The 24696-nt window shown below is 39.7% G+C and overlaps 1 protein-coding gene across 1 annotated transcript in view; it reads right to left on the bottom strand.

The window, feature by feature from the left end:
* DHRS7B (dehydrogenase/reductase 7B) overlaps positions 1–21416 on the bottom strand; it is a 67843-nt gene extending 46427 nt beyond the window's left edge. Inside the window, exon 1 of the mRNA XM_036742252.1 lies at positions 21187–21416. Coding sequence (XP_036598147.1) covers positions 21187–21206 — 20 coding nt within the window. The 5' untranslated portion in view covers positions 21207–21416. The remainder of the gene's footprint in view (positions 1–21186) is intronic.
* Positions 21417–24696: the final 3280 nt, after the last annotated feature.

Below are 24696 nucleotides of genomic sequence, written 5' to 3'. Positions count from 1 at the left end.
TGGTATCTAAGCAGGATAATGCCATTTTCTGCCCTTGTGATCAGAAGTGTTTTAGCACAGGCTGCTGTATTTCTCCTTGGCACTGTGAGCCATCTCTTCCTTTTCCCCCTCCCTCTCCCTTTTGAGCTTCCTGCCCATCTCTTCTTTTGCTACTGCATATCCAAAGTGCTTTGCAGAAATCTCATTTGCTCTTTACAACAATCCTGGGAGGTGGGTACCATTATTATCCCCATATTTACAGATGAGGAAGTGACTTGCCCAGCACCACAGAGCTAGTAAGCATCTGAAGTTGGATTTGAAGTCGGGCCTTTCTTGACTCAGTCCGCTGCAACACTAACAATAGTGATAGCTAGCATTTGATCCTGTCAGGTAAAGGCTAGTATTAACCCAGGGTAGAGTATAGTTGAGGAAACTGAGTCAAACAAAGGTTAAATGACTTGTCTAAGTGTCCGGGGCCAAATCTGAACTCAGGGCCTCCTGATTCCAGGCCCAGCTGTATCCACTGTGCCACCTAACTGCCTTCAAGAAGTAGAAATCAGGGAATAAAAAGCTACCTGTATAATGCTGTAGACTCATCTAGCAACCGCTGTGGAGGAAGGTCCCTGAGAAAGCACATGAACCATGCATGCACTCTCCATGGGAAATCTCAAACCCAGCGGTCATGCTATGACAGGTTTTTAAGCCAAGTCAAGGAGATAAGCAGGAAAAATAAAAGCAGAGCGAAACTCTTATGATCTGGAGCTTCCATTCCCCTAGACTACCACTATGGTTTTAAGCTAAAAGCCTGACATGATGGAGGAGAGAGAAGGTCCCCATTAGGATTCTCCTATCTCCTTCTCCTATTCATTCTGTCACAAATGGGGAGCTGTCCCTAACATTTGTATTACATGTCAGGGATAGTTCTTGGAATTTATTTTTTCTCTTTTCTTCTATTGCTATCTCTTGTCCTGGAAAACAGGTTTTATTTTTAAAGGTTGTTTTGTGCCATTATGCATAGGTTTTGCTGGTAATTTTAGATCTAAACTGGTTCCTACAACAGGCCTTACTTTCTTTTTTGTGAAGCTGGCTGGAATTTTAGTTTGTTTTTTTTTTTTCTGGAATTTGTTGGATTTCTTAGTATATTACTGTGTTCCTTCCCTAGCAGGACAGTTTATAAAATCTGTTTGAGCTTTATTTCTTAGTTTCTTAGATTCTAATTTTTGTTTTTGCCTCAGAAAGGAAATTTGACTTCCCTAGAAGTCAAATTTTATTTCATTCTGCTCCTTTTCCCATAGTGGGCAGATTACCATCCTGTTGCTATTGAATATCTTTTTCAAATAAATTTTTGACAGATAATTTTATTCCATATCTTGGTTATATATCAGAATTGTTCTACCAGTGATTATTCCAGTAAAGGCTTGTTTAGTCCCAATTTGCTTTTCTTTTCTTTTAGAAGATGTGATTTACAAGCCTTTATGTGCTGCTGACATGGAAATATTGTTATGCAAAATGTTTATGGCTGAATTTTACTTATATACTTTGTTGTTATGAGCACATTTTGAATTCATGTGGTTTGCACAATTATTTGCAATATGTTAGTACAAAAAAAAGGTTATTGATAGCTTTTTCATGATTCTGAGTTCATAACTATTGCCCTGATGATGCTTTATATAATAACCTCTTGTTTATGCAAATAATTTTGTTTGCTGTAATAGTATAATTTTTTTTTTGCTCTAAATATTATTACAGGTGTGTGGCTCAAGCAATCTCTTAAAAAGATAGGTGCTAAAGCACCTAATGTATTATTCCATATTAGGTGTTAAAAATCATAGAAGCCTTCTAATATTAGGAACAGACCCAGATTATAAGGATAAATGTATTTTAAGAACATTACACAGGGATATGAAGTTTGGAATAAAACTCATTAACACAGGATCATAGATTTAGCACTATAAGGGCTCTTAGGGCCATCTAGTCCAATGACCTCATTTGATAAAGGGTTAAATAACTTGTCCAAGGACACACAAGTGCGAGCAGCAGAGTCAAGATTCAAATAAACCTTCTGACTCCAAATTCAATGTTCTTTCCATTGTATCACAATGCCAACAGCAGAAAGTAAAGAGGGGGGAGGCAGAAGTGGGGAGGGAAAACCAGAAGAGATGGGCAGAACTGTCCACTGGCAACATAGCAGTCAATGCTGTAACTTGTAGCCACAAGGGCAGAAAATGGCTTTATCTTGCTTAGCCACTGGAGAGCAGGTCAATTGTTGTGGTTCTTCGTACTGAAGAGGACCAAAATGACATCATTAAGTCAGGGTCAATGTACAATGCGTCCAACTATGGCTGATCAGAACAATAGCTCGGAAGACTTTACCACAGGTTGGTCATCCATATGAACATTCAAAATGGAGATACCTCTAAATTTTCACATCTCACATTTCTTTTGAGCTACTGCAATTCTACTTTGCTCATTCAACATAGCTCCTTCTTTGATGTGGGCATGCCATGCTGGGCAGGCTGTGCCAGTGTCTCCTATGTCTCACAAGAAATACCAAAGTACTTCACTTTGAGAGTGTCTTTGTATCACTTCTCCCAACTACCATGTGAGTGCCTAATTTGTGTGAGTTCTCCATAAAATATTCTTTTAGGCAAACTATGTTTTGCATTTGATTAATACGGCTAGCATTTGAAGGACACTGAAGTTGTACTCTCTGTAGTGAAGTTTGAATGCTTGGCAGGAGAAAGGACCTCAGCGTCTAGCACCTTATCTTACCAGGTGATCTTCAGAATATTTCTAAGACAAATGAAAATGAATGACTGAATAAATGAAAATTCAAATGAAAGTGATTTAATTTTCTGGCATGGCACTGGAACACTGTCCAGGTTTCACAGGCATACAACAATGAGGTCAGCACAACAGCTCTGTTTGGTAGGCAGCCCAATACCTATTTTCTCCCATACTTTCCTTCACAACCTCCCAAACACTGAGCTGGCTCTGGCAACACATCTATCAACCTTTTCATCTTTGTGTATATCCGGGAAAGCATACTGCTAAGGTAAGTGAACTTACCACAGCATTCAGAATTTCTCCATCTGCTGTGACTGACAGTTCCACATATGGATGCTGTGGTGCTGGCTAGTGGAGAAACTTTTGCATGCTTAGTGTTAATTGTCAGGTCAAAATTAGCACAAGTGGCAGAGAATTGATCCATACTCTGTTGCATCTCAGCCTCAGAGGCTACAGTGAGTGCACAGCTATCTGTGAATGGAAAGTAGTGTGTCAACTCTCCCTCCACTTTAGGCTTGGTTTGTAGCCTTTTCAAGTTAAATCATTTACTGTCAGTACAATAGCTCACAGAAAACATCATTCTTAAAAGCATGGGAGCAAGCACACAGCCGTGCTTCACTCTGTTGGTGATGGAAAAAATATGAGAACAGCGTCCACTATCCAGAACCTGTGCAATCATGCCATCATGAAACTGGAATAAAATTCTAATGAACTCTGGGCAATCAAATTTTGCCATGATCTTCCACAAGCCTTCACAACTAACATTATCAAAGGCCTTGGTTAGATCAATGAGCATTGTATACAGACCTCTGTTCTGCTCTTGGCATTTCTCTTGGAATGTCAACCATTCCTTAGCCCTTTCTGAAGCCACTCTGGCTCTTGGGTAGATGATCATCTTCCAGGTGAAGGGTCAGCTTATTAAGAGGGCCTCTGGCAAGAATCTTGCCAGCCATGACTAAGAGAGAGACTCTCCTGTGATTGTCACAGGACAACCTATTTTCTTTTCCTTTATAGAGATGGACAATGGAGGCAACCTTGATCTCCTGGGGGATAACCTTCTCTTGCCCTATAACCCAGAAGATTTCAGTCAGCTTTTGTTTGAGCAGTGGACCCCCAGCCTTGTAGATCTCTGTTGGAATGGAATCAGCACTCTAATCTGCGGATGAGGAGTCTTCTGATAGTCATCTTCCTTGGGGCCTCTGCTTTTGCTGAATTTAACTCTGCGGCCACACATCACTTTTGTTACTCTCACATCCTATCTGTCTCTCCTACTTATAATGACAAAGTCTATTACATGCCAATGTTTGCTGCAAGGGTGCATCCATAAAGTCTTATTGGGTTTAGGGAAACAGAAGACAGAGTTGATGACGAGAAGGTCAGGAGAGAAACAAGTCTTGGTAGTAAGGGACCTTTGCTGTTGCTACTTCCAACTCCATTCTTCCCAAGGACTCCCTGCCATGTCTGATAGTCAGCACTAAAGTCACTCAGAATTATAAGCTGTCCTCTTTCAGCACATTGATGATTAGGGTCTCTAGGTTTTCACAAAATTTTTCTTTGACCTCATCAGGGTTTGTCATGGTGGCACCATACTCACTAATGATGGTAGTGTGGCACTTTCCTGCAAGTGGCAATCGCATTGTCATGTCACTGAAGAGGGGTCACTAAACACAACTTTCTCCACAGCTTGAAGTCCCGGTGGGAGGGACAATGCCTCTGAGAGGCAGTATCCCCAAACTTAGGTCCATACAGCACACAGCAGCGCCTCATCATCCCTGATCACCATCTCAGTCACACCACCTCCTGCAGAGACTATTAGCGTGCAGCCTTTGAATGAATGAAAGAACAGGGGCGTTGTGGCTCCACCATCTCATCATATGTTCCCAAGATGGAAGACGTGGCCACAAGCTGCACCCTGCCTTCTCCTCCTTCTTCTGGGGTCTTTTTATCAGAATACTAGGCAAATAATCCCAGAAAACTTCACACAGATCATGACCTCAGGGGTCAGTGGGATCCTGTAAAAGCATCTCCATCTCCATAGTTACACAGAAAACCAGATTCTGATACAGGGTCACACTTCCCATCTGTGTGACCTTGGGCAAGTCACCTAACGACCTTAGATTTCATGCTCCTTATCTATAAAATGAGGAAGGTGGACTACATAACCTCTGGGTCCTCTTCCAGTTTTAGGTCTATAATCTTATAACTATCAATTTAATTATTACAGTCACTAATCAGTATAATAATGAGGTAGCCTGACAAATAGGAAAGCCTATCTTTATTTATTATGAACTCGAAACTACAGTACTCTGTAAAATAAGCCAATGAGAATCCATATGATTAAGAGTAGCTATTTGCATTAAGTAGTCTGTTTTCTTTTCTTAATTTAAAATTTCTTTATTATGAGCTTAAATATTAAGATGAACATTTCAATATACAAAAAAGAAAAAAGAGTATATGAAATTGTGAATTTCCATTACATATAGTTTTTAAAGTATATATTAAATAGGAAACTAACAAAACTGCCCTGTTTGCTTATATCTTCTTCTGAACTTTCTTCTGGGTATTTTTAATGCTTCATTGATGCTATCCCCACCTCCTCCACCTTTGTTGATCACTATCACTACCTAACGATTCTCTTCCGCCCACTATTCTTGCCTTTGCCCCCCGATAAAAGCCCTCCTTTGTAACAACTAGAGTCAAGCAAAACAAACTGACTCATTGGCGGGGTGTGAGAATGCATGTCTCATATTGTACCCCTCTCTGACAAGAGGTGGGAAGCATGCTTTATTACCAATCTTCAAAAGTCATGGCTGGTCATTGCACTGACCCACAGTTGCGCCCCTTTACACTGTTGTAATCATCCAGGTGGTATCATCCCAAGTCTCTCTGAATTTGTCTCTTTCATCGTTTCTTATGGTATGACAATATTTCACTTTCCAGTTCTTTGTTATAACAAAAAATACTGCTATAAATATTTTGTGTATTTGGTTCTTTTCCCTTTGTCTTTGACCTAACCTTTGACTTTTGTTTTGTTTCATCAGGGATTATGCCTAGTAGTGCTGTTACTGGGGTAAGAACACATACAATTTAGTAATTTGGGGAGTACAGTTCCAAATCAAATTAGTTACAGCCTTTATTGATCTTTTCCTCAGAAAAAAACAGGCCAGCCTCAAGAATAAAAGCATCCGTACAAATAAGTAGGGTTGTGTCAAAATTACACAGGTCAAAAGAAAAAGTTTCTTGCCCCACAGAAATATATTGTACAGTACAACGAGGAAGAAGCTCAAACAGCTAGGCTGAAACCAGTGCCTGTCTTCAGCTTCTAGCTACCAAATAGCCGTCTATCCTCCTCAGAAAACGGTTTAATCCTTCATCCAGACTCTAACACCTTTCTTCTTTATCCTTTAAGTCAGTAACTCATGAGATTGTTTCCTAAGCCCTACACACAACTGACTTATTTTTTATTGCTCTAAAGAAGTAGCTTTTACCTCCTTAGTTTTATAAGAACAGTTATTAAAAACAAGTTTAAAAAAATCAGAAAATAGGAAATAAATCTGCAGGAATAACATTAATGCTTATTGGAGGTGGTGGTGGTAATGAGACCGATTTTTTAAAAATAATATCAGGATATATACATCCAAATGATACATAAATGACTCAAAGTAGAAACTTTGGGAGATCATACCCTTACTCCTCTGACACAGTGGGCTTCAGAATCTTCAGCACATTCCTTTGAATATCTTCAGTGTCAAACTTTCATCCTTTGAAGGTGAATTTCATTTTTGCAAACAACTAGACTGAAATTAGTCTGATAAATCACATAGATGGGAAATACCTTTTCAAGTTTGAAAAAAAAAAAGACATGTGGAGTAACTACAAAATTAATAGGGATGATTTTATGTGGTTGAATTAAAAAAAAAACTCCAGATCCAGAGTTGGACAGGGCCCTGAAGGTCATCTAGTCTAACTTCCTCATTTGATAGCCCAGGAAACAAGAGGCCCAGGTAGGCTGAGTGACTTATTTGACTCCACACAACTAGTAAGAAGTATGGTTAGAATTTGAATTCGGGGGCAGCTAGGTGGTGCAGTGAACAGAGCACTGGCCCCAGAGTCAGGAGGACCTGAGTTCAAATTCAGACTCAGACACTTAACATTTACAAGATGTGTGATCTTGGGCAAGTCACTTAACCCCAATGACCCTGCCTTCTCTGCCCCCCGCCCCTCCCCCCCAAAAAAGAATTTGAATTCAGGTCCTATGACTCCAAGTTTAGTATTCTTTCCATTGTAGTATGCTGGCTCTAACATGTTTTTAGTAATGGTAGCATCTCTTGGAGAACCACTCATTGGAATGTATAAATTCCTTTATGTTTTGCTTTTGTTTTTGGGGGGAGATAATTAGGGTTAAGTGACTTGCCCAGAGTCACACAGCTAGTGTCTGAGGCCGCATTTAAACTTGGGTTCTCCTGACTCCAGGGATGGTGTTCTATATGCTTCGCCTCCCAGCTGCCCTTATGTTTGTTTTTAAAGAAGTAAAAAAGCCATGTCTTTATAGTCACATCTCCTTTATAAGTATGAATTTATAATGAACAAATTATACTATAGGCGAAATGAAATAACTTCAAAAGTTCAAAATCACCCAATCTGCTCTTTTTAAAAATAAAAAATCTGTTAAAATATCGACTATAAGTACTGACAACAAGAATACAAACAAAAAAAATAATCTGGCTCAAATTATGAAGCAGATCCATTTGGAAGGAACATCAAGGCTGGCACAACAGCAATTTAAACCTGGCTATTTGAGGTATTTTCTTCCTCATAGTATTACACAGATACTTGTATGGAGCAAGAAACCTCTTTATTTTGATCTCTACACTCAAGTGCAGGGACTATTAGGGATCCTGAAAGGACGCTAATTTCAGAAATAGAACATGAAATTTCATGTTACTCTAATTACAGATCAAATGAAATGATAAAATGCAGTCAGCATAGCACAGATATACTGTATCATTTTGGGGAATGGGGTGGAGAGAGAAAGAGGCATTTCAGCAGTGTAGGGTGAAAACTCCTTTCAGAAATGCAGATTGGCAACTCACCTGTCAACGAGAGACTAAATGAGTTGTCCTTGGTCACACTGCGGGCATATGTCTGAGTCTCTCTGCATCTATGATCAGCCTTCTATCCATGCTGCCATTCTGGTTTGATTTTTTTAAAGCCTAAGTTCTAGTTCCTCGAAATATAAAAGCACACATAACTCATGTAGCATTCAGAGCCATTTGCTTAGCTTTCTTTTTCCCCAAATTGACTGAGAACACACAATTTGTGATTCCAACCCAGGTTTGTATCCGGGGCAAACTTGGCAACACTTAATTAGAAGCTTCGACTTGGAGAAGGCCAAGTTCTGGGGAGCACCATCATATCCCATTTCACAAATGATAGAGCAAATCCAGAGATATTTGAAATACTGAAAGGCACAGAGAAGAAAACAGAAGGAATGAAGCACAGACAAGGAGGAAGTTTTCAAAGTAATATGTGGAATTTATTATATACTTAAAAAAATAAGCAGAATGAAATAGAGACTCACAATTTCATAAAAATCCTCATTTTACATTCTGCTACGTATATGGAAATGCTCTTCTTTATGTGTAAATTTGAAATAAAAAACAGAGCTACCGGTTACTAAAATCAATTTCAGTTTCTAATTTGCTTTTTAAAGAGTAAATTTGATATTCATAGAAGATGTCACTTAATCACAAAGCAATTCTTTATTCATGGAGAAGAAAGTTTGGCAAAGACTGTAGTCCTTTTAGTGTCCTGCCAATGCGGTTTGTCTCCCACAATTTACTTTAGCCTAATACCAACAGGCAGAAACTGAACTAAACCCTGTTTTTAACAGTGCCAAGGACACTGCAGTGCTTAATACTAAATAATAATAATGATGATGATGATGTGATGCAACATATGTTGAATATGATCATATAGGATATCCTATATCAGATTGTGTGTCATCTTGGGAAGGTGGGGGGGGAGAATTCAGAACTCAAAATCTTATAAAAGCAAATGCTGAAAACTAAAACTAAACAAATCTAGGGCAATTCTCTAAGACTAAAACATGCTGACCTGCATGGCTACAGAGAACTTCCTCCCCAGAGGGTTTCCTATACACATGAAATCACAAGTCTAGTCCCTATATATGCCCCAAACCTAATCTTAAAGAAGAGATTCGCTCATCTCACTTATTATATGCTTTCCCTGTTCCAGGAGAGAACCAAAAATTCTCATGGTTTGTTTCTGACAAAGGAGACTGAAAACAGGAATAGTTTAAGCAAGGCAAAGGGAGAAAACTAGAATAGCCAGCAATGGAGCCACCAGATAAGAAAGGAAGAATATGGCTGGTACATAAGAGACTGAGGCATATTATGTCAAATGTCTAAGCCCAACCTTTCTTATAGCTAATCTCTGGCAGTAGGTTTGTTGTTTTTTTGAGGGGGGAAGGCAGGGTAATTGAGGTTAAGTGAGTTGCCCAAGGTCACACATCTAGTATGTCAAGTGTCTGAGGCTGGATTTGAACTCAGGTCCTCCTGACTCCAGGGCCAGTGCTCTACTCACTGCACCACCTAGCTGCCCCTAAGAGTAGGTTTAAAAAAAAATCTTAATTGTTATCAACTGCAATCTTGACTTCTTTCCTGAACTTACAGAAACTGTCTACATTTAAATTCCTCCTTTTACTATAATTTAGTTAAGTTGATACAAGATACTAAATAACAAAGTATTTTTAGAATTGAAAATCACAATAATGCTTATCTACTCTTTTTCCATTTTGTGGAAGGGCCCAGGATGACCAGTCATTTGTTCCCCGCCTGGCTCTGCTCCTGACTTTCAGATTTCAAAGCTACGTTTCAGCTGCTGTCTAACATGCCTCACCCTTAAATAGTGAATCATTCCTGCAACCTAATCACTGTGGAAAATCTTCCCCCACCAAGCCATCCCCTTCTCCTGTTGGTGAGTTGGATATCTCACAAGTATTAATGGGTCTACTCTGTCAGTGAATAAGCTGAATCTAGATTAAGGAACTCAAGATTTCGAAACGTTTTCTCCCCTCCCCCTTCTTTAGGATGATAGCCTAATTCTATGCCCACAGGTGTCAGTGGTTTTGGTCAACATCTCCTGGGATCTAATGCAGTGATCTTTCCCCTACACTATACTATCTTTCAAAAACATTACTATGAAACATATTAATAATTTTCTATTGGAAAAAAAGTTTTTGAAGCTTCTCTTCTTGAGAAATTTAGAGCAGTGACAGATGATCACTTCATGTCTGCAAACACTAAGAACAAAAATACAAATCAAAGAATGACCCTTTAGAATACAGAAAGACAGACGGGAGGGAAAGAGGAGGAAAAGAAGAAATGACAACCTGATAGGGCTTTTCCATCTCCAACTTCTATACTTACATCTAAAAATAACCCAACATGGACCATATCACTTTCTTTTACAGTGTGTCCTGGGAAAATAAATAGAGCTTAGGGAACTTATTGGCGTTGGTTTTTGGAAGACAGCTTCACTTTCTTTATTGCTGAGGTTTATCACTTCTATTTATAAGTCTTCACAAACTAGAAAAAAACGTTTGGTAAACTCAGGATCTGCATGAACAAACACAGAATGACATTCTGCCCCTTACCCCTCACCCCCTTCCATGGCCCAGGCCTGGGGTATGTTGTCTCTACCGATCTCCTGGACTACTCACTCTATTTCAAATAGTGCTATTTTCAAATGCATTCATCTTCATTATTACAAGTATACAGCATGGATTATTTTGACCTGCATTTATAACCACAAAGCCGACATGCACTGAGATACGTGACCAGAATTCTCTCACACCTCACAAGTGTTAATGAGTCTATTGGTGAACAAGCTGAACCTGGATTAGGGAACTCAAAATTTTGCAATGTTTTGTCCCCTCCCTCTATCTTTAGGATGACTGGCTTGATTTCCATGTCCACATGTGTCAGTGTTTTTGGTCATCAGTAAAGCTGCATCTGACATATCCAAGAGAAAATGTTAAGAAGACAAACTGATTTTTCAAAAAAGGATCTTCACCAGGTCATCCCAGAATGTCAAGGCAAAATACAGTTAATAGTGATATAAAATCTCTCCCTATTTAGCATTCTTCACTTAACAGAAAATTGAGCCCTATGTATTTTATCATTATATCCAGCCAAATGCTATGCCCACTACCCCACCTCCAGTGGAGGATACTAGATCCCACATCAATTTAAAATTATATGGGAACAACTTGTTCAACCTCAGAGTAAAATAGCTTCTGCATGATATCTGTAGAGGCAGAGTGATAATGGAAAGAACACTAGATTTGGGAGTTTTAAAAAAGAATAGGTTCTAGCTCTTACTCTACAACTAGCTAGTTGCTGGCAAATCCCTTTACATTTAATCTTACAGAGCCTCATCTTTTTTTGTCAGATGAGTGGAGTCTGACTAGGTCAGGTGTGGGGAGCAAGTCTGTTCTGTCTAGTATGGATGTGGTCAAAGGGAGGATCCTGTTGAGGCTGCAGGTTCCCCACCCCTGGACTAGGGGATTGTTTAAGTACCCTCTAGCTCTAATATTCTGTGGTAATTAGGGTTTGGAACGAACTTTACTATACCAAGTAAAAGGGAATGACAGTTTCTTCAAAACCTTAGAAAATCCATTCTCTGAAATTCTAGACAATGGAAAACTTGAACGCCTATTTAATTAAATGGGAAACAGAAAGGAGATGTAGTGAAGTTAGGCCACATGATGTATCATTTCTACATGGAATCAAACATGAACATATTGTTAGGAGTAGAAATGGTGATTGCCAGGAAAACGTATCAAAGAATTTTAGAAGCTGAAGAAAACTAAATGAAAGATATTTTCATAAATGCTATTTCTTTTTTTTGGAAGTAATCAGAATTAAGACTTGCCCAGGGTCACACAGCTAGTATGTGCCTGAGGCTGGATTTGAACTCAGGTCGTCTGGACCTCAGAGCCAGTACTCTACTGACTGTGCCACCTAGCTGCCCCAATGCTATTTGTTTTCACAGAGAATCTAGTCCAGAGGTTCCCAAAGTGGGTGATACCACCTCCAGCAGGGGGGGAGGGGGAGGGGACACGGAGGAGGGGTGTTCAATGAGGCAATCCAGGAGGGTGGTAGTAGCCTTGGGTGCGACTGGGAGGCATTAAATAAAATTAAGGAGGTGGTGGATGCATAAGGAAAGAAGAGAATTTTGAAAAACTGTTCATACGTGTTTCATCTCTTGTGTAACAGAGTTAAAGTCATAGTGATTACATTATTTTCCAAATAAAACACAAAATGCAAGTTATAAACCATCCGTGGTCAAGTCCATTGACAGGTCTTAACAAGACAGTGTTGGCAGGTGAGCCTATCTCATATTGTCAGGAAGTAACAGCATGCATTGGCTGGAATATGCGCATGTAATGACTTGTTTACAATATGATGATATGCGGTTATGATGCAATATTGCATCACCAAAATGTCAATGCAGGGAAAAACCCACAAATTTACAATAAATTATTAAATTTAAGATGTGTCATTTAAAAAGAATATTTTATATTATTTTGAAATGATGCAAATTTTTTTTTAAAAATGGTTAAAGAGTTAAAGAAAGTAGATTTCCAGAGGGGCACTGAGTAACCTTTTTTTTCTTAAAAAAGGGCAGTAGGCCAAGTAAGTTTGGGAACGTCTGATGTAGTCCAACTCCCTCAATTTACCAAGGAGGAAACAAATCCAGAAGTAAAGCAACTTGAGCAGGTTTATAAAGGTAGACAGAAGAGCCAGGACCAAAACCAATGCCTCCCTCCAACATACCATTCTGCCTCCACATACTATTACTGAAGATGTCTGGCCATGGTACAAGGTTTTCAACATCCAAGTCACATTCTTTCTGCCTCATGTGAAACTGCAGTTCCCCCTTTAATAACATCATAGTTATGAACTGTTTTATCCCTGTAAAATATGTTCTCATTCTTTAATCATGGATATATTACTCTTGATGATCACAAGGACCAATGCAGCAGGAAATCTTCTAGCATAGCTTTCTTTGCACTAGTTTCAAAAAATCAGGCTTGCACTCTAGTTATGGGCAAGTCATACTAAAGGCAACTTGGGTCATTGAAATACTTGTCACCTTTGTGGTGCTGCCAAGACATCACTTTTTATAAGATGAGAACAGAAAGAAAAGCAGGCATCAATGTGGCTCTAGGAATGAAGGTCTCCTATGTAGGAAGGGGCTTGTTCTGCATCCTTATTTTCCCTAGGATGCTGGTTGCTTTCAGGTTCTAAGACACCCCATTTTCCTGACCTCCAAAAGGTCTTGAGGGAAGTACAATCATTTTGAGGCTGCAGCAGTGGGGCCACGGTGAGCTAGGCTAGGAGTCTTTGACCTAACAAAAGATGACCAATTAGCAAAATGACAAATAATGTGGTGACAATCAAAGACTCTACTAAAGCCTCTTTAAAGAAAAGCAAACCTCAAGCTTAAATTTTTTTTTTACAAGGAAAAAGTAATAAAGCAATCTCTATTTAGATGCCACTAATTCTAGGTTTCTTTGCAATGTCTTCCCTCCCACTATCAAGATGCTATCTATCTTTTAAGCCCCAGTTCCTTCCTCCTCTAAGAACTCCTTGATTACCATGGTAAAAATGATTTCTCACTCCTTGAAACCTGTTCAGCGTTTATTTACATAAAGATTTACAACTACAAAGGATCTGAAAAGTTACCTAGTCTTTAGAAATCATCTAGAATTCAACTTCCTTATTTTATAGATGAGGACATTGAGGTCCAAAGGGGATTAAGTCACTTGCCTAAAGTAAACCAAATAGTGAAGAGGCAGAGCCAGATGTACAGCGCTCCTTTGGCATCAATCAACATACTGCCTTTTAAGGTAGTTATCATAAACATGGACTGATTTCCTGGAGGGAAGGGATGATACCTAGTACTTCTGTGCCCTACAAGTACATAGTATGGAGTCGAGAGATATTTGTGAAGATGGAGTTAGTATCAATTTGAGAGGGATTAATCCGATGGCAGTACGCATGTCAGGCTAGAGGGAAGATATCAGAAGCTTTTAGGAGACTGCTGCGATAGCAACTGAAGGCCTGCCACCGGGTCCTAGCAGGGGGACTGAGCAGAAAGGAAAATGCAAGAGATCCTTCAAAGGAAGACACGATTTGGTGTTAGGTGAAACGTATATGAAAGGGAGGGAACAATCAGATTTTGAGCCTCTTTGGCTGGGAAAATACTAAAAATCTGGACGTAGAAGGAGAGAACCTGAATGGACAGGGCAGATTACTGTAGATGTGCTAAATTTGATGTGATGTGAGATATCTAAGACAAGATATTCTACAGGCAATTGGAGCCCAAGCAAAGAGTCAAGATAGTAAAAGATTGGGGGAAAAAATTAATGGTTGATAGATGAAGCCAGTTTCTAAGAGAAAGAATATAATTTTAATAATAGCTGATATTTACATAGTGCTTTACAGTTACCTTGATAATAATAGCTCGCTATAGTGCTTCAAGGTTTGCAAGACACTTTACAAATATCTCATTACATCCTCACAACCGTCTTGGGAGGTAGGTACTATTATCCCCACTTTTACAGATGAGCACATAGAGAGTAAGTGACTTGACTAGGCTCACAGAACTGTTGTCTGAGGTTGGATTTGAATTCAAGTCTTCCTGACTCTAGGCCCAGCCCGCTATCCACTGCACCATCTAGTTGCTTATTACATCCCCTTTATATCTCATATGATCAAGACAACCACCCTGTGGGGGAAGTCACTGTCTCCTTTTTTACAAATGAGGAAACAGAGGTTCAAAAACTTGAGTGATATATACATAGTCACAGTGCTGGTTGACACAGATATTAATTGCCAGATGGCTGAAATCTCAAAGTTTCAACTATCACCTTTCAGTGGATAGTTCACAAATCCACAGCTCTAACCCTGACCTCTCTCCCAGGCACTAGTCTAGACCAAGAGTTGCAACTGCTTGCAGATCACCAGATGGCAAAGTGGAAATACAATCCAACAGAAACTCATGAAGAAAAAAAGACCCAAATGAAAACTCCCACCAGCATTATAGCCAGAATCCAGAGATTCCAGTTCAAAGAAAAGAGCCAAGGATGGAACTTTCCTGACTCCAGGCCCAATGTCCTACCCATGGTGCCACCTAGTCACCTAGGGAAAGGCACAAGGGAGAAAAACAGAAAACCAAAATACTACAGGCATCCAAAAAGACAGAATTTAAATGCCAAGGAGCAAGTCAGAATCACACATGATTTAGCAGCAGCCAATAAAGAGTGTAGAGCTTGGAATATGGTATTTCAGAAGGCTAAGAATATAGACTTATAACCAAAAACATGTTACCCAGAAAAACTGAGTATAATCCCAAGGGGCGGGGGGAACAAATGGATCTCTAATGAAATCAAAAGACAAAAACCAGAGCTGTGTAGAAACCAAATGCAGAATGAGACTTTTATTTTTTTGACATGGCCAATGTGGAAATTTGATTTGTTTGTAACAGGAGCTTTGTTTTAATTTTGTTCTCATTTGGGATGGTGGCATGGAGTGGGAGAGAAGATGGATTGTTCCTGATTGAAAAAATATATATAATTTAAAATAAAGTTCATTTTTCTTTAATATTTATTCAACTATAACTTTATTAATAGAACTTTCCTTCTTAATAAGGTCCTCAATATTTTTGTCTTTATAATTTATCTCCCACATAAAGCTTCAATGGTTGAGGAATCATGTCATATGATCAGATTTAGAGCTAGATGGGGCCTTGGAAACTATCTAGTACAATGTCCTCATCTTACAGATGAGGAAATTAAGCCCTAGGGAGCTTAAGTGACTTGGCCAAAAATCACATAGATATTAAGCAACAGAGATGGGATTTTTTTTTTGATGGGGGAAGGCAAGGCAATTGGGGTTAAATGACTTGCCCAAGGTCACACAGTTAGTAAATGTGTCAAGTGTCTGAGGTCCCATTCGAACTCAGGTCCTCCTGACTCCGGCGCCAGTGTTCTACTCACTGCGCCTCCTAGCTGCCTCCAGAGACGGGATTTAAACCCAAATTCTCTGAGATTCAAGTGTCAGCACTCTTTGTACAACTCTGGCTCTGTTTACCTAACTTTATACAGCTCCTAATGGAACAACACAAGCCAGTAAGTAGTTCATATTTAACAATTATGAGCATAAGCTCAGTAATATAATTATAACTCAAATAACACAAGAGGGATATGACTTGGTCTACAAAACAAAATGTAGCAAAAATAGAGGAATTCATCAGAAAAGTGTCTTTTAGGATAGATACTTTAAATAGAAAAATGTTTGAAAAGTGGCAAAATTCATAATTTCATATCTAAATATGAAACAAAGGAGATAGAGGTAAGATTTTTGCAAAATTTTTCTCCTCCCATATGAATGTATTTTTCTATCCTTTACACATAGCACCTTTGGCCTGCTTTTAGTTGCTACTGTAGACCAACCACACCCTTTTTCTATTGCAATGCAGAAACAAATCTGATTTCTTAACAAGTTTTCCTATGTTATTCATGAATTAATTTTCCTTTAAATATATGACTGTCAGACTGTTTAACAAATTCTTGCTAGGTATTCTATTTTTCAATTCAGAGACAAACAGCAACTGAGGTACCATTACAATTTCAAAGTTTCATTAGCCATTAATTTGCAGGTAGATAAGCCCTCCAAGCTAAGAAAGGGGAAGTAGAAGGGAAAAGAGGAAAAAATGGATAAAAGAAAGACAACGATAATTTGAATATCTCCTTTTATTTTAAAATGTCCTATTCCGGCCAATTTTGCATAAGTGACTTAAGCTCTACTTCCTTTCTTTACCAATTATCCGATATCAAAATGGCATCTCTTTAGAGCCTCTTCTTACCCATTCAGATGTTACTAAGGAATAAAAGGGCTTTAAATTTTCAAAGGAAGGAGAGTGAGGGGCATAAATAAATCAACTAAATAATGGAAAGTACCCCCAAAGTAAAGGTGTCCATCATGGAATGTGATAGATATGTTTCCTTTAAAACTATGTAAATCATTCTTTCAAAGAGTGTCTAATGCCTATACAGCATATTATGTACCACAATTCCATTTTTTTTTTCATCTATAGTATATTTTACATCAACTGGGTCAGTGATTCTCAAACTTCTTGGTCTCAATACCTTTTACAATCTTAAAAATTATTGAGGATCTCCCAAACAACTTTTGTATATGAGTTACATCCACCAACATTTACCATATTAGAAATGAAAATGTCTTAGGACTCTTATGAAAATAATTTTGAGCTCATCGACCCCTCTGAAAGGGTCTTGTAAGCACCTAGTCTTGGATCACTTTTGAGAACTGTACACTTGGGGAACTCCTAATGACAGGAAAACAAAACAGAGGGGGTCCTTTTTTAAATCTATGGATTCTTAACTGTAAGAAACACTAAGCCCTAAATTATGTTCATATACAGTAACTGAATTTCTTAAAATGAATTATACTTGTAATATACAAATTGTTGCAATTAAATAATTTCATTTACCTCATTGTTGGAAGTATCTTATATACTACCTTTGGCAGCAATATATTCATCTGCAGGCCCGTGTTTTGAAACAGGAGATTAGGACAATTAAGATCAAGAGATATCCTAAAACTGTTTAGTGGTGACAATTAAGAACTATTGGCTATATAAATGGAGAGTGCTTCTATCCTTTAATTCCCCGTGTTCTCACATATCTCTTGGCTTTCTACATCAGCTGCAATGTTCCAAAGGAAAACTGAATTTTCAAAGCTACAGACTTCTGTTTAGTGGTGGAAGTACCCTTATAAAAACTGCATTTGTTTCACAAAGGACAGTGGTGTCAAGAAGTATTAAAAGGTATTGGAAATATTCTAGATCACTACTATATTATCACAACTTGTAAATTTCCAATTCTTGCTATTGCAGAAAATAACTGCTTCTCTGTAAACAGTTAATGAGCAACAGAATAAGCTGAAATAATTTAAACTCCCTTTACTATTTCCAGATGCCTTTTACACATTATAGAATACTGAGGAGTATAAAGCCATAGTCATCTATTCTTTTAAAATATAGCACAAATTATAAACACCAAGCAGTTAAATCAGAAGAATTATTCTGGATAACCATATTCATCCTTCAGCTTTTCAAATACACATCTACTTAAATATATAGCCACAAACATAGAAATGCTTATCTATATAACATATATGTGTATTGCTACTTTTTTATATGACCATTGGCCGTTTCTGATTCATACTGCATCTTTAATTATGCTGAGTAAAAATTAGTATGGCATGATTGTGTATAAAAACAGAGTTAGGAAAACAGCATGGATGAAAGCAATTTTCAACTAGTTTGTATATAGTTATTGTGACAAAAAGGGAAAGCTGGTCTTTAAAATGTGCTGATTAGTACTGCCATGTTAAAAACCTTTTTAACAGAGCCCTCAAAAGGTCTAGGGGATGAATATATTCCTAAGTTTAGTTTTAGTTGCTAAATTCCAAATGGAGGACAGAACCCTGTCATATAATATACAGTAACTCTACATGTGCTATTCTTAACAGGTTCTTAACATAATTTCCTTGATTCACATTAGCAAGATTGTTTGATAGAAGTAGGTTATAATGCCGTATTAATTTACAATTTTGAAACAGTATGTTTCACAACATAGGTCCTGGCATAACAAGTTTTTTTTAATTATTTACACAAATCTGGGAAATGTTTAATTCACTGGTAACAAGAATCCATATTTAAACAGTCAAAGCTATTATGGCTCTATGCTTAGTACTGGCTACACCTTAATTGATAAAAAAAAAATAAGCCACTTAGAGAACTGAGCGTCAAACTCTATTGGTAAGTAACGTTTAAATCAATTCAGCTCCCACCAGCAGACTTGTCCCTCCACTAAGGAGTCTACTGGCCAAGTTTCAGGTTACTCAGGGCTTAAGTAGATGGCAGGAAAAATGCTTTTAGAATCAAAAAGAATTTATTAAAATTTTTAACTTGATGGGTAACAAGAAACTTCCAAGCTAAATTTAGCCTGCCATGCAATCTCAACTGTAATCTGTAAACTTATTACAAATACATTCAACAAACTTGCTGTTGGAGTACAAACAGATTACCTGGCAGATCATTTTTACCTTAAAAAATAACAAACAATTAACTAGTAAAATACTTCTCACTTGTATTACCTAGAATAATAATTTTAGCACATAATCATACAGCACAGTACATGACAATATCTTATATTTACATGGCACTTTACAGTTTAAAAAGCACTCTCATGCACATCTCAGTTGATCTTCATAGCAACCACTGGATCTGGGCAAGGTAGGTGATGTATTATCCCAATGCAATAGATAAGGACACTGAGGCTCAAGAGAGATTAAGTGATTTACCTAAATATCATATGGCAAGTAAACGTCGGAGATGGCCCTAGTACTTGGGTTTGCTGACATCAGTTCCAATGGTTTTTCCAAGTCTAGGAATAAGATGAGATCAGGCCTTAAAATGTCAAACTACCAGGCACAGGTATGGTTTGAACATCACCAAGTTCTTAAGGAAATGATATCAGTGATTTTGGGCATGTCACTTCACCTTCTTGGACCTCAGTTTCTTCACCTGTAAAATGAGGAGAGTGGATTGGCTGCCCTATGAAATCCCTTCCATCTCTAGATCTATGATCCTAGGATCTTAGGAAGTTATGGTCACCTGCAGGCATCAAAGTAGCCTTAGCTTTATGGCTACTCCATTACCACTTTACTGACACCAGGTAGGGCAATGATTTGGAAGGACGCTCTTCTGTTCCTGATCATGTGACTATGTGACCAAGGACAAGTCAGTTGGTCTTCCCATACCTTACTATCTCCTCTTCTGGACAGCAGTGATGACATTTTATTCCTGAGAGCTTTAAAGTGTGCTCAGGTAAAGCTGATAAAGCACTTGAGCTTTGAAATGGAAGGCAAATAAATACAGTCAACTCAGTTATCTATGTTTTTGGAGGTAAGCAGAAGCACAAATAATGCAAAATGACAATTATTTAATTTTTGTCTTTTAGGAACAATCTTTTTGGACTCTCTTTTACAAGCATTTATCCTTATATCCCACCCTAACCCTGACCTGTAACCAGCCCTGGATCAAACCTACTACTTGAAAGTAGGTGAATGCCTTCTTTGTCTTTTCTTTATGCCAAACATTTAGCAAAGTGTCTGGCACTTAATAAGAATTTAACAAATAAATGCTTGTTGACTATAAGAATGAAGGAATGGGTCACGATGGATCCACAAAACTGATAAGCCTCTAAGTGGGCTAAGTTGATTATTAAAAAATATTGTTTATAAACGTTAAGTTTGCAATGCATAAACTAAAATTGGGTATAACCAATTACAAAAAAAAAACTCCTTTTATATAAAGCCAGACAAACATTACTTTTAAAAGTTTTAATGTGGTCTTAGGAGAGTGGGAGACTGTCATTCATAAAATTAGGAATGCCACGAGTAGGGCTGGCCTACCAATCTACCGGCGGGACCAAACCAAGAGCAAGTGAAAAGGGAGTGACAATATTCTTTAAAAAGGTACATTTCTAGTGGCACATCTGGGGATAACTACTTATCCCCAGACCCTATCCTGTTCCTTTGAAGTATTAAAGAGCCCTGCACGGAAAGGTACAGAGGTACTGCAGAAAGTGTTAAGCGACTTGCCCAGGGTTACATAAGCAGTGACAGAACGGAGGCGCGAAATAGTCCTCTGGCACCGAAAGATAGTCTGTTGCAATATCCTCGTTTTACAAAGGAGAAAGTCACGCCTGGATAGCTTCGAAAACTAGACCACCTATCACTTCCCTGGCCTCTTAGTGGGGAGGAACTCGGGCAGCCTGGCTAGACTGACACGGAGTGGAGAGCTGGTTTAGTCGGCTGTAAACCCCTTGAGGGCAGAGATTTGTCGCACCTCTGTCCCCGAACCCCTAGCTTCTCTCCCTCCCAGCCACGTTCCTCCTCTCTCCTCCCCCTCCCCTTCTCCCTTTGTCTGGCACACAGTGGGCGTTTAATAAAGGATCGGAGATGCAGCAGAGCACAGGGGACTCCGGGATAAACAGCGAGAAGGTGCCTTAGAGAAGACCTAGCCCACCCACCCCATTAAAAGTGACAGTCCAGGCCTGCTCCGTCCACACACGTAGTCTCACAAGACCTCTGTCTACACCGGTCTCTCCTCGCTCAAATTCCCTCCCTGTCACCCGCCCCACCGGCCCGGCCTGATGGATTTCTCCTCCCCGGCCCTCTCCGTCTTCCCTTCCCTCCAAAGTCCGGGTGATTCTTTCCCATGGAACCCACCTACCTGGTTGCCAGAGAGACCATGATAAATCAACTTTCCCCGCCCCAACAGGAAGTTGCGCAGAGCGTTCAGTCACTTCCGCCTCGGGGGGTGGGGGTGGACGGCGCGTGCAGGAGCCCGCCCAATTCCGGGAAGGGGAGCGCGAAGAGAACGTGGCCCGCGTGTGTACGTGCGTGAGAGCGCGCGAGCGAAGGAGGACGTCCTCCCGCGCCGAAGCCCGAGGCCCAAGTCCCGGAGCTAGCGTTCCCAGGTGACTCCGCGCGTCCCGGCGTCCCCGCCCGTCTGTGACGTACGCGTGGCGTGAGGCTGGAGACTCCTCTCACCCCTCCCCCCACCCCCGCTAAAGGCGCCGGCTTCTTTTAAGGTGTCTCGGAATTAGAGTTCTCCGCCCCCTGCGAAGGAAACGTGGCTCCTCGTTGTTTGGGTTCCGTTCTATCCCGACCTCCCGTTTCACCGAGGGGGCAGCTGGGCCCCGCTCCCCAGCCAGGAGCCGGCCCGCACCGAGGGGGAAAGGAGGACCAAAGGGAAAAGGGAGGGTGGGGGAAGGGCATCTGTGAACTTGGCCCGGACCCCAACGGAGACCTTGGATTTATTAGTTCAGTGTCCTCTATTGCCTTAAGAAGAAATGGAATGTTTCTCATGCGCTCTTCCCAGGGAACCAGGAAGGAAGACCCAGCTTCAGCTTCTGCCCCCTGCCCATCGGCAAGCCCTTTAGCCTCTTAGAGTCTTTGCCTTGTGCGTAAAATGAAAATGATGCCTGTCCCTAATAAGGTGGTGGTGAGGTTCAAGACGGAGATTATATAAAGTTCTGAAAACTTTAAAGCCCTGTATAAATGTTGTTACTATTAATAAGCGAGCTGGGCGGGAGTTTTCCCCACTAGCCTTTTTAAATTCCTCTCTGCAATCTAGAACCACACATTTTGACGCTATTTAATTGTGGAACCTTAAATTTTTGTTTAAGTTTATTTTTTATTTTTGGTTTACAATGCTCAATTCCACAAGTTTTTTGAGTTCCAAATTTTCTCCCCACCCCCAGACGGTATGGAATCCGATATAGGTTTTACATATATACCTCCGCATTGAACTTATTTACATAATAGTCCAGTTGTAAAGAAGAATTATGATCAATGGAACGAAACCTGGGAAAGAAGAAACAGAACCAAAAAAGAGCAAATAGTTTGCCTCAATCTGCATTCAGACTGCACAGTTTTTTCTCTGGATGTGAATCGCTTTTTCCATCATGACAGGCAGCTCTTTTGAGCCTTGTGTTGCTGAGGAGAGCCAAGTCTATCAAAGTTAGTCATCACAGAATCAAAATGTCTGTGGTTGTGTACAATGCTCCCCTGGTTCTGCTCCTCTCACTCAGCATCATATCATGTAGGTCTTTCCAGGTTATTATGAAGTCTGTATCTTTCCCATTTTTTATGGCACAATAGTACTCTGTTACCTTCATATACCACAACTTGTTCAGCCATTCTCCAATTGTTGGGCATCTCCTTGATTTCCAATTCTTTGCTACCACAAAAAGAGCTGCTATAAATATTTTTGTACATACAGGTTCCTTTCCCACTTGTGTGATCTCTTTGGGATATAGCCCTAGGAGTGGTATTGCTGGGTCAAAGTGTATGCACATTTTTATAGCCCTTTGGGCATAGTTCCAAATTGCTCTCCAAAATGGCTAGATCTGTTCACAACTCCACCAGCAATGTAACAGTGTTCCAATTTTCCCACATCTTCTCCAGCATTTATCATCTTCCTGCTTTGTCATGTTAGCAAATCTGATAGGAGAGATGTGGTACCTAAGAGTCGTTTTGATTTGCATGTCTCTAATGAATAATGATGTAGAGCATTTTTTCATATGCCTATAGATGTCTTTAATTTCTTCTTCTGAAAACTGCCTGTTCATATCCTTTGACCATTTCTCAATTGGGGAATGGCTTTTATTCTTATAAATTTGGCTCAGTTCCCTGTATATTTTAGAAATGAGGCCTTTATCAGAGACATTGGTTATAAAGATTTTCTCCCAATTTTCTGCTTCCTTCCTAATCTTTGTTGCATTGGCTTTGTTTACACAAAAACTTTTCAGTTTAACACAATCAAAATTATCCATTTCACATTTTGTAATGTTCTCTGTCTGTTGTTGGGTCATGAATTCTTCCCCTTCCCATAGATCTGGTAGGTAAACTATTCCCTGCTCTCTCTTGGGGTATTTCTAATGACATTGACTTAAGTCCCACTGATTTTGTTCTTCCCATTCATTATCCATCACTGACTAACACCCCACTTCCTTTTTTCCAATTAACATCAATTAGCTTTTGCAAAAGGATCTTCAAAGATGTGGCAAGCATTCTCCAACACCTTTGCTGTTGTGTTGCTTTTCAGTGGTGTCTAACTCTTCCAGACCCCATTTGAGGTTTTCTGGGCAAAGATATTAGAGTGGTCAGTCCACCACCCCTTGGGGGCACACTTTTCCCTATACCACCTCAGTCTCTGGGAAGAGCGGGCTTAGATTCAGCACAGTCTCTTGTCATTCATCCTTCTTTTGGAAGAGGACCAATGACATCACAGGGTGATCGCTTGACTCCTCTGTAAAATGAATTTAAGTGAGGCAGAGTGGAACAAAGTCATTAGCCTCACTCTCTTCCAGAGTCATCAAAGTCCAGTGGCAAGGCAAAAGTCAAGACAACTATTGATGACCCAGGATGCAGTGGATGACCTTGGCATCTTCTCTGACCAAGCTCTAAGTGCTCCACAGCACCTGCTTCAGCCACCTTCATGGCTATTAAACAAATTGTTCTCATCCACCCATTCTCCTGAAGCCTGTAGTTTTAACTCATCCTAGTTTAGCTAGTTCTGCTGAGATAACTTAAATGGGGTGTGGTTGATGGGTATGCTACAGCTTCTTGGAGCAACAGGCAAGAGTTGAGTGTCAGATGGACACTACAGGTGAATGAGCCCCCTGAAAAGGGCTTGGCAAACCCTCACACCAGAGATACTAGTCTTCCTTGAATACCCATACACCCAATAGTTTCTACATATCATTGGTCTCACCAAGTTCACATCCAGATGCAACATGATTGCCAGATGATCCTCTTTGTAATTACCACCAGGCTGGATCTTGGAGGTCATTACTTCTATCCTGGAGCATCTATGTCCAGCAGGCTGCAAAACCTGGAATAGAATTTACTTGTGGTAGATTCTCCAGGTGCCCAAATTCCTAGAAAGCTTGCTCTCCTGACTTTTTGAAAGTCAGAAGGTCTGAGCCTCCAGTTTCTCTTTCTAAAATGAAAAAAACATCCATGCAGGCAAAGAACCTAGAGATATGTTCATGGGTCCCTATCAGTCTTAGAGAGAGTAGAGCCGCTTCCCTGGTTGCATTGTCCCTTACTGGATGCTGTCAGCAAATAAGTCAAACCAAAAGCAGAGATCCAACAAGAGAATAGGTCAAGTCAATAAGCATTTATTTATTAAACACCTACTATATACTAGGCACTGTGCTAAGTCCGGGATACA

Source organism: Trichosurus vulpecula, chromosome 1 (assembly GCF_011100635.1).
Source record: "Trichosurus vulpecula isolate mTriVul1 chromosome 1, mTriVul1.pri, whole genome shotgun sequence".
NCBI classification, from domain to species: Eukaryota; Metazoa; Chordata; class Mammalia; order Diprotodontia; family Phalangeridae; genus Trichosurus; species Trichosurus vulpecula.
This window is presented reverse-complemented; position numbering and strand designations above follow the sequence as displayed.